The 11,253-nt window shown below is 33.2% G+C and overlaps 1 protein-coding gene across 1 annotated transcript in view; it reads right to left on the bottom strand.

The window, feature by feature from the left end:
- The window catches only part of UBA6 (ubiquitin-like modifier activating enzyme 6), an 81,942-nt gene that overhangs the window by 3,510 nt on the left and 67,179 nt on the right, over positions 1-11,253 (bottom strand). The window contains exons 28-33 of the mRNA XM_005868890.2: positions 9,230-9,301; positions 7,815-7,932; positions 6,490-6,683; positions 5,351-5,478; positions 4,359-4,446; positions 4,069-4,163 (exon numbers count right to left, since the gene is read on the bottom strand). Of these exons, the coding sequence (XP_005868952.2) occupies positions 4,069-4,163; positions 4,359-4,446; positions 5,351-5,478; positions 6,490-6,683; positions 7,815-7,932; positions 9,230-9,301 (695 nt within the window). The remainder of the gene's footprint in view (positions 1-4,068; positions 4,164-4,358; positions 4,447-5,350; positions 5,479-6,489; positions 6,684-7,814; positions 7,933-9,229; positions 9,302-11,253) is intronic.

The raw sequence follows: 11,253 nt of genomic DNA on the forward strand, positions 1-11,253 counted from the left end.
GTATGTTGTTAATTTTAGGCACGATTCCAGGTTCTCATCAGTAAGACGACTTCTCAATTTAATCTTGATAAGGTTCATGCTTGAAAATGATTGTTCGCATAAATATGTAGACCCGAATAAGGAAAGAACAGCAAACACTAGTTTTTTCAGTTGATTATATGAGTCAGGAATACTATTCCAGGTGTTAAAGATCAACATATCTTCCTTCTCCAGGTCTTTTAAAGCAGACCACTTGTGCTGTGAACTAAGTTCACATTTGTTTTTCTCCAATATTTCTATATCAGCACAAAGACGTTCAAATTTCAAGCTCCACAGATCTTTGTTTTTTAAATCCAGCAATTGCATTTCAAAGTTGCCAATGTCAATATTAAAGGGGAGAAAAATTTAATTCTGTTACAGTAGCATTGAGAGATTTTTAACAAAGGCTAATGTCGCTTTGCTGTTTCTGAATTCCTGAAACCTGTTGAGAAAAGCTTCCCTCATATTTAAAATACTGCACGTGGTGTTTTGTGGAAGAGCCACACTCAAGGGGCCAAAGAGCCGCGGTTTGCCGACCACTGGTCTAACCACTGTGCATACACCTGAAACTAATACAAGAATAAATAATACTGAATGTAAACTGTAATTGATTAAAAAAACTCTAACCCCCCACTTAGTTTTTGCTATTGTCACTGCTGTCTTAAATCAAACCATCATCTATATACCCTATTACTGCATTAGCTTCTAGACAGCTGTCTTCAGTTTCTCTTCTACCTCCAATCTACTCTGCTGCCAACATTCTCTTAAAAAGTAAATCTTATTTTATTCTCTTGCCTAATAATGTTATCTATCATACCTAGCTCATGCCAGGCTCTGAACTACAACATTTTTAATCCTCAATAGTAGCGCCTTCCATTTTACAAAGATAAGTTTGTCCCATATATAACTTTCATTCTTTCCACCACTTACTCTTATCCATCTCACCGTTAAGTCATTCAAAAATACTTGATTTTCCAAATAGATCATGTATGCTTTTTATTATTAGCTGCATGCCTTTGCACAAACTATTGCTTTTGCCTAATATAATCCATTTTCAAAAGTAGTGCAAATAAAATTTACCCTAAACAGGTTTGATTTAGTACTACCCATAGTATTCTGTAAAAACCTTTATTATAATAACTACTCAATTACATTTTTAAAAAAAATATATTTTATTGACTTTTCTATAGAGAGGAAGGGAGAGGGATAGAGAGTTAGAAACATCGATGAGAGAGAAACATCGATCAGCTGCCTCCTGCACACACCCTACTGGGGATGTGCCCGCAACCAAGGTACATGCCCTTGACCGGAATCCAACCTGGGACCCTTGAGTCTGCAGGCCGACACTCTATCCACTGAGCCAAACCGGTCAGGGCTCAATTACATTTTAATGGTTAACATGTGACTTTTCCTTAAACTGTGAACTCCTTGAGAGCAAGGTCTATTTCAGTGGTCAGCAAACTGAGGCTTGCGAGCCACATGAGGCTCTTTGGCCTCTTGAGTATGGCTCTTTCTAAGCCTTAGGAGTACCCTAATTAAGTTAATAACAATGTACCTACCTATATAGTTTAAGTTTAAAAAATTTGGCTCTCAAAAGAAATTTCAATTGTTGTACTGTTGATATTTGGCTCTGTTGACTAATGAGTTTGCCGACCACTGGTCTATTTGGTAAAGATGTATGATGACAGAACATTAACAGGAGTAATATTTATGGAATGTTTTTTACTTGCTATTACAATACTAGCCCTTACTATTACTTTAGTATTCAATAGCACAAACATCCCTGTTTGTGGATAGGAAACTAAGTTTCAAAAAAGTTCAATAAGCTACTACTCCATGCGACAAAACAATGAAATAGCTGAGGAAGGATGTGAACCCAGGTATTTCTGAAGTCAAGCTTATCAAGCCACTTCATAGATACTCAGTAAGTTATCTGCTAAGTAAACAATGTAATCAAATGAGAAATATCATTCACAAAACATCATGCTGGAGCTTACACATATTAGCCAATTCTATAAAGTATTTTTATGAATATTCACAGCAAATTTTAAATTTCACTAGTTAATACACTTCAGGACCACACATTCCAATCTCATCTAGTTAGTATATGACATATTTCTAAATACTACTCTTTATCCAAAAGATACTTAAGGATCTGAATTAAAAAAACACAACCAATATGAGCTAAATTAATGCCTTAGCTCAGTGGTCGGCAAACTCATTAGTCAACAGAGCCAAATATCAACAGTACAACGACTGAAATTTCTTTTGAGAGCCAAATTTTTTAAACTTAAACTATATAGGTAGGTACATTGTTATTAACTTAATTAGGGTACTCCTAAGGCTTAGGAAGAGCCACACTCAAGGGGCCAAAGAGCCGCATGTGGCTCAGGAGCCGCAGTTTGCCGACCACTGCCTTAGCTAATATAATAGGAATTCTGTTTGTGAAGTATAGATAATTAAGACTGGATTATAATAATAAAAAACAGTGAATAACCTCATTAACTGATAATCATTGTTAAAGTTGACATATCTGTTATAGCACCATCATGTGGAGATTCATTTATTCATATGGCAAATATTTATTAATGTCTATTTTGTGCCAGGCATTGGTCTAGGTTCTTTTTTTTTTCTTCAGATTTTAACAGGGCTTCTTTTTTTAAAATTAATTAATTAATTAATTATTTTATTTTATTTTATTTTTTATTGCTTAAAGTATTACAAATGGTCTAGGTCAGGGGTCCTCAAACTTTTTAAACAGGGGGCCAGTTCACTGTCCCTCAGACCGTTGGAGGGCTGGACTACAGTTTAAAAAAAAACTATGAACAAATTCCTATGCACACTGCACATATCTTATTTTGAAGTAAAAAAACAAAACGGGAACAAATACAATATTTGTATTTGCATGTGGCCCGTGGGCCGTAGTTTGAGGACCCCTGGTCTAGGTTCTTGAAATATATCCATGTAAATAGAGATTTAACCCCTTGTGAAGCTAATGGTCTGGGTGCTGGGCGAAACAGATAATTAATAATAAACATTATATAGTAGCTACAAGTCAGTAATAAATTCTATGTTAAGGAGAAAAAGTAGAGCAAAGGAGATCAAGCATGCGAGGAGGGGGTAGCAGATAGAATGCAGTATTTTAACAGGGCTCACGGAGGCCTCTTCAAGAGGTACAAAGACCAGAGGTGAGAATTAGCCAGGTTGTTATCTCAGAAAGAGTTACAAGCAGAGGAAACAACGAGAGCAAAGGTTTCATGCTAGTGCATGCCTGGAGTGTTCAAAGAAAGGAAAGAATGACCAGTATAGATAGAATTTTGAGAGTAAAGGGAGAGAAGTATGAAAGGAATTTAGAGGAGTAACTGGGAACCAGACCTTTTAGGGCCTTGCAGACCATTGTAAAGACTGACTATTTTGGTTCCCTTTCTTTCTTTAGGTCCCTGCTGAAATGCTACCTATGACAAGCAGAAGGATTAACTAGACTACTTAATATAATATAGCTATTTACCCCCTTATTCTGCTTTCTTTTCTCCACAGCATTTAATACTATCTGACGTACTTATCTAGTTGTTATGCAAACTCTCCAATTAGGACAAGGACTTGGCTTTGCTCACTGCTATACCCCTAATGCTTATAAAAGTAGGGGTATAGTAGATACTCCTAAAAAAAAAATTGTGAATGAATAAAAATAATAATTACGTATTTTTGTTTTTATACTTTAGTCTCATATTCCTGGTCATTATGTGTTTCCACAGGAGAGGTGGATCTATTTTCACTTGATATGTTGATCAAATCAGGTTTCTAAGCCTATTGGCTGAAAAGTTAACACTGAACTACAATAAATTCACAAGGGTATTATAATCTTAAGGATCTCTCTTGAGAGGTAGCCAACTGAGCTTGGTAGATTCACGGTCTTTTGATTGCCATTAGGAGTAAAACACATATTTCTATCTAAATTTCGATAAACCTCTATATTTAATTTTCCAGTGTGCATCCAGCTTATATGTTTCCATTCCTGTGACTCTTTTGCATATAGCGTGTGATACTTACGTTAACTTCAATCTTTTTGCATGACCAGGCATTATAGGAACATAAAGCATTTTGACTCCCTGTACCACCATTGTTGGCTCAATTCCGTACTTTTCCTGAAAGTGAATATCCAAAAGAGAAACAATAATCAAAGCTCCATCTAAATATAAAGTTTTGGGTGATAATGTTTTACAGCCAGTAAAAATAATACTTATAAAATTGTCCCATAAATTTATGTATAAAAACTAAGACTCAAAGCAACTAATGTATAAAAAATAAACTCAAAGCAACTAAGTGAATATGTGTCTCACTTTGACAGCATTTATAAAATCCAAGAGGGTGAAATCTTCTTTTCCATGTATAGTCCATCGGTCCCAAATTGTAAATGATATTCCATTTCTGTTGTAGAAAATATTCAGAACAAAAACATTTTAATTTTCTTCCCTTTAATAATAATAATAAAAAGCCCCAAGAAGTCCATTATTTGTAATTTAGCTAGATATTAATATGGGGGGGGGGGGGGAAAATACAACTCCTAATTATTCCATAAACTTATTTCTCCAACATACCACACAGGTAACCACTTTTATCAGTTCCTTATTGATTTTTCTAGCATCTCATTATAAATCAGTATGACTTAGTGAGAGTCTTCCCCCTCTCTTTTTTTAATCACCTGCATGAGTTTCACTGTGTGGATGTTATAGTGCCCTACTACTGAACAGTTGGGTTGCTCCAATCTTTGGTTATGACAAATGATGCCAGAATGAATATCTTGTACATATATCATTTGATATGAATGTAAATGTATCTGCAAATTTGAAATACAGTGCTACATTCCCCATATTATGGGTTATACTACTTTATACTCTCATCAGTGATATATGAAAGTGCTGTCTCACACTCTTGCCAAGATAGATGTTTTCAAATTTTTGGTTGTTGCCAGTCTGGAAAGCCAAAAATGAAGATCCAGGGCAAATGCTTTGCTATGTCACATAGCTTTTGGAACTAGATTCTAAATCGGATAATCCATTAGTCAGAAACTAAGGTGTCTTCTAATTCATTTGAATTAGGTATATGAAACCATAAAACAGTACAATGCTAAACAATGTGACAGATTAAGTATTGTGAGAGTTGTATGGCTGGTTTAGTCAAAAATACTTCAAGAAGATAGGGTTTTCACCTGTTCTTGAAGTATTGGTAAGAATTTATAGATTTAGAAAAAAAAGAAAATGTGAAGTTAGTATTTTTCCCTTTTGAAAGGTAAAAATTTTATTATGTACAAGAAATAGACCTTCATGCATACCTGATTTCAGTTTTTCTTACTTCAGATGTTTCTGTAAACACTATAATTGGAATGGCTAAGTTAAGGAAACAATTTTTGTAAGCTTCAAAGGGATAGCCAGCAGCTACTTTGATCATCTCCAATGCAACCTAGATAAAAAAAAGGTACACTGATTATATAAAAAGGCTAAAACTATTAATGACTTTAATTATCTCTACTTAATGTCCCTAGATTCTTCTCAAGCATTTCTCTATAAAGAGTAAAATCAAGTATTGGACTAGAGTAATATAAATTTCTTATAAGTCTCTCCAGTTTTAGCATATATACTTTCAAACTCTCCACCTGTTCTCTACATGGTGAACAAGGTTATTAAAAAATATATGTTAACTTAACCAGGTAATCTTCCTACTTTGAAAGCAGATAGCAGAACTCAAAAATACAATAGTCTAAGCACAATACAGGGGCAGATAATTACATGACTTCTAAGAATAACACAGTATACAGTGTAATAATTAGGGCCATTGTAAAGATTCTGAATCATTAAGGGAAGATTAAATTGTAAGAAAACTGAATCACAAACAGGGAATTACAATTTTTTAAGGCAGAGCACTAAAATCCAACGGCAAAGATCAGGGCAGTTCATTTTATTCAAGAAAAAGAGTACCTTCTTGGTATGGAGGACACAAAGATGATTAAGAGGATTAGTGCCTGTAAGAAAAATTAGACTATCTTGACAGAGCTTATTTTTTTATTGTTAAAATGTTTGTATACCTACCCAGCTGGCATGGCTCACTGGTTGAGCATCAACCTATGAACCAGAAGGTTACAGTTTGATTCCTAGATGGGGCACATGCCTGGGGTTGCGCTCAATCCCTAGTGTGGGGCATGCAGGAGGCAGCTGATCAATGATTCTCTCTCATCATTGATGTTTCAATCTCTCTCCCTCTCCCTCTCTGAAATTAATAAAAATATATTTTTCTTGTAAAAATTTAAAATGTAGATTACTTTAACAAATGTCTTGCAATTTTAAATTATAAGATCAATATGTATACCTCTCCTTTTCTAAGATCTCTGAGTGACTGGTTGGAGGTAGTATAATGGGAAAAAAGGGAAGAGGCTATGAAAAAGATGCATTTTCACTGAAATAATAATAAACTCACCAAGCCAGAAACTGCAGCAGTGGTTGTTGCTATAGCAGGTATAATTTTACCAGCTATGCGCTTTGTTTTGAAACGGTCAGCTGGTTCAATGCTATACATTTTAGCACGAAGATTTGATGCAGCTGTGATGAAATCTATGTGTCCATTACGATCATCATCTTTTTCAAATGAAAGGACTGCCATCTGAAGGTCACCTGATCATAACAACCAGAAAAATAAGATTCCTAGTAAGTGGTAAAGATTTTACCAGGTGAAAAGCAATGTGGGTTCACTACTCTTATAGGTTCTTTTTTGTTTATGTTTTTGAATGACTGAAATGTACAAGAAAAATGCAAGGAACTGCAGATATTGAAGGAAATGAAAATAATGGCTTTTATACCACGAGATTAGAGAAGTTTCTAGATTATAAAAAGTTTTCTAAAAAATAGAAAAATAAGAAAGCCATGTACCACATCTGCTAGTAAGTGGTTTACAATAAAAAGGCAACAGTGGGTATTGTTTGAAAGTTGATTTGAAACATACTACTCTGAAACATTTGACCTTTGATAACTAAGAATAGGTTAAGTTGGTCAAATAAAAATATGCATCTTTTTTAAAGATTTCTAGATCAGTGGTTCCCATAATCATTCTGTAGATAGGTATAATTTGATCTGTGATGAAATGAAAAAGCAAGAAATGATAGTATGTTTTTTTTCCAGAACTATAATTAATAAACTAAGATGGTTACCTTTTATTTGTAAAATAAATAATCCTGGTTGTTTTCCCTGAATTTTATTGGTCTGTGCATAAAACCCAAAAGTTTGGGAACTATTGATTTATGTAATAGAAAAATGATGAGCAGGTCTAAAAACATGAATTAGTAGCTCTGTTTTTAAGGAATTAACTGTTCAGTTTCCCTATGTTTAAGGCAAAGTATGTGTGTAGGTCAGTTTGTATTCCCTGTGTGTAATTATGGAGACTAAGAAGCCAAGAAAAAAAAAATCTGTCTATGCATTTTTATCCTGAAATGACTTACTTGTCTAACTTAATGACTCTACTTTTTGCTCATTATGCTAGTCATAAGTTAAAAAGGAGTCACAACAGAACCTAAAAAAATCAGAACAATAACAAAGCAGACTTACATTTGAGCTTTTGAGAGTAGGGCAATGGTGGATAAAATTATGAATTCAGTCACAGTTTAAGATGAACAGTATCTTTCCTTAGATCATGAAATCAACTAATATCATTATTATTATTATTAAATCCCATAAGCTTTTGGGTGTAGAACTTAGCAAAAACAGAAATCTCTCCAAGTTCAAAACATTTTAATAAAGATTAGCTCTTACTTGTGGTAGCTTCATTAGATGACATAATCTTTTCTAGTTGGAATATAGCATTCCTCTCATCTTCACTGCTGATAGGAATCTGGTCTGGTTTCCGTGCTGTTTCATCTGTTTGAACAACCTTTAAATACATGTATACATGCTCATTAATGTATCACATCCAATATCTAAGTTTGGTTATCATACCTGTTTTATCAAATAAGTCACAAGAGAAAATATTCCCCCTACCTAGTTTAATCAGATTATTAATCATTATGGTGTTTTATACCTTCCACTAGTTACATATGGTTGGGGAACATCCGGCCCATGGACCATAAAGTCCTGTGGGCTGTATAAGGCCTGCAAAATCATTTGGTCTGCCCCTGCAAGGCATTAGGGATGAGTTAATTAAATGATAGACCACATATAGTAGGCTAATTTTTAAGTTGATAATTAAAAAAATAATGTTTATATTAGCTTTTAGAGAGATAGGAAGGAAGAGAGTTAGAAACATCAATGATAAGAGAGAATCATTGATTGGTGGCCTCCTGCACATCCCCTCACTGAGGATCGAGCCTGCAACCTGGGCATGAGCCCTGACCAGCAATTAAACCTTCGACTCTTAGTTCCTGGGCTGACGCCCAACCACCAGTACTACATCGGCCAGGGCTAAGTTGATAATTTTGTATGGCCCTCAAATGATGTTATAAATATCCAAATGGCCCTTGGCAGAAAAAAAGGTTCCCCACACTTGCAGAAGTTGGTAACATTATGTTGTTTATATGTTTTCTTTATTATCTGTCTCCTAACACTGACACCTAAACTCTATGATAAACTTTTTTGTCAAGAATGCTTACTTTGTTCACTAAGAGAACCACAATAAATATATATGTAACAAACTTGTTTATAGTGAGGGTTAAAAATATTTACTGAATAGCTTGTGACCTCTGAATTTATATGGTTCTCTTTTAAAATTCCACACTAAAATAAAGTTGATAATAATCAAAAGTTTGTGATTCTCACAAATCTACTTCAAAACAAACTTCATGGCTCTAACTAGTACAGAGCTGTTTTCTGTCTTCGAAGAAACAAGAGATCCATAAAATACATAGGTATCCTTTAAATATTTCTTGATTGCTGACAAGCAATTCTTTTCCAAAGAATATGTCTTTCTTTATACAAATGCAGGGCAACATATACAAGTAATTTATCCTTAAGGAATTACTTACTGGACATCCCATGATAGTAGTAAAGTTAATATTCTCAAACTAAGAAACTAGCCACATCATCAGTAATTAAAGTACTATTTTTTTTATTTTAAAAAGACATCTAACTCAAATTTTTATAACCCTAACCTGGATTTTCCAGGTTTAGAATGGAATTTGACACATACAGAAATTCAATAACTATTTGCCAAATAAAAGAATTTCTAAACGTACCTTACTGGAAGGTTTGAATTCCTGAATCTTTACTTCTGAAAGAATATTCAAGAGGGCACCTGCTGATATGTCCTGTTTTTTTAAAAAAAAGTAATTTATGAACAACCTTTTTTCTTTTAATTCTGAATTCTAAAGCTAAAATCGTCCTATAAAAAGTCCTTTTTCATATAAAAATATTTGAATAATTTATCATTTGACTATTTAGACTATACCTATTTATGACAGTTATCTTTATTTCTATAGAAATATCAACCCAAAAGACTGGGGGAACAGTGGTATGTGCAAAAAACTACTTATTTGTCAAGAAACTTAAAATCTTAGTTCTTTCCACAAATTTTTATAAAGGTAGTTTTACAACTGGTTCTATCAGACTGAGTGCTTTAAGATTGAGGACTATGTCTTCATTGTTTTACAAAGCTCTCGGCATAAAATTATACTCAATAAATAAAATAAATAAGTAAATTGAATTCATATCTTTGAAAACATGAATATATTTAAATGGTTCAAGATGAACTTTGATAAATTTAAGGTTATCAGATCCATATTTACTATTAAGAAACTGCTTAGGAAAAACTGAGACAAACTGCTTTTGAGGTAACCTATGATACATCACAAAATTACCACTCTTTTTACAAAAAGAATACTAGACTGTATGCCATTATTTTTACTGGACATTCACAGCATATTTTACTGTATATTAACTAAAAAGGATTAATCTACAACAGGCATTTTTATCTGGATCCTAGGAAGCTAGATCTATTTTGACCTAGATCTAAAATAGGCAGAATTTTATGAACCTGGTTCATATTTCCCCCATTCAGCCTATTTAAAAGTGTTACAATTTATTTAGCTCTACTATGCATTTGTGGGGGAAAATTCACTACTACAAATTTGCCTCTCAAATGAAACAGTTAGTCAAAAAAGATAATGCCTAACAGAATGGATATGATGATAAGGACTAAGAGATGTCAATATGAGGTAGCATTTTCAAATTTCCTGAAAAGAATATAAAAAAGTATCATAAAATACGCCAAACAAATGTTAACAAAGAGAATCTCTAAGGAATATTTTAAATTTGTTATAAAATAGTTCCTTTTGGGTGCCAGAGTAATTAAAATTGAAGTTAATATGTTATAAATGTTTTAAAAATAAAGCTAAGGCTGCTTTTATAAATGTATTTCACTACTTAAACTTAGGAAGAAAGAAAATTAACTTTCTTCTACTTAGTAATGCTACAATGAGATTTTAGCTTTTGCTATGGGCAACAATGCAACAAAATAAAAAAACAAAAAAAAAATTCTCATAATATATAAACACATTTTGATGATGGAATTAGCTGATAAGTCATCTAATTCTAGCCTGGCTTTGTTTCATTTGCTAAAGCTTTAAGAATATCTTACCTCTTCTGTAAATGGAATGCAATAGATTGTAGCATATAATTTTGCAGCATTCAGAAGAAAACTGAAGTGCCTTTGAAATTAAAAAAAAACAAAAAACAAAGTGTGAATTCACAGTTTCAAATAAGATGTTTAATTCATCAGAAACTAGTCTTTAAAATGTTGAAGAAAATAACCGTAGAATTTTTGTTACAAGATTATTTTTTTAAAAGTCAGGCTGTGAAATTCTGGTCTAGATCTAAGTACTGTACAGGCTATAGACAGAAAATATCAGATGTTTATCCTCATAAGCACTGATATTTCAAAGTAGTGACTGTGATTACTTTGGGGATATGAGTGGTCAGAGAAGCAAAAATTACACTAGTGAAAGAAAATTCATTTTATTTCATAAAAAAGCATTATATATTTGGTTTTAAAAAGTGTATGTCAGATGGTTCATACTAAGCAAAAGAGTATATTAAAACAAAGAAAGGTAAGTTTGATAGAACAAGCAGTCAGGATTAGGTGAGTGGAAGCCTAAAATAAGCACCGGATGAAAACCTAAGCATAAAGGAAGGCTTACACGCAAAGTGTTTAATATGTGTGTGTATGCATGTGTGTGTGTGTGTGTGTGTGTATATATACACA

The sequence above is a fragment of the Myotis brandtii genome, unplaced genomic scaffold (assembly GCF_000412655.1).
Source record: "Myotis brandtii unplaced genomic scaffold, ASM41265v1 scaffold28, whole genome shotgun sequence".
Classification (NCBI taxonomy): Eukaryota; Metazoa; Chordata; class Mammalia; order Chiroptera; family Vespertilionidae; genus Myotis; species Myotis brandtii.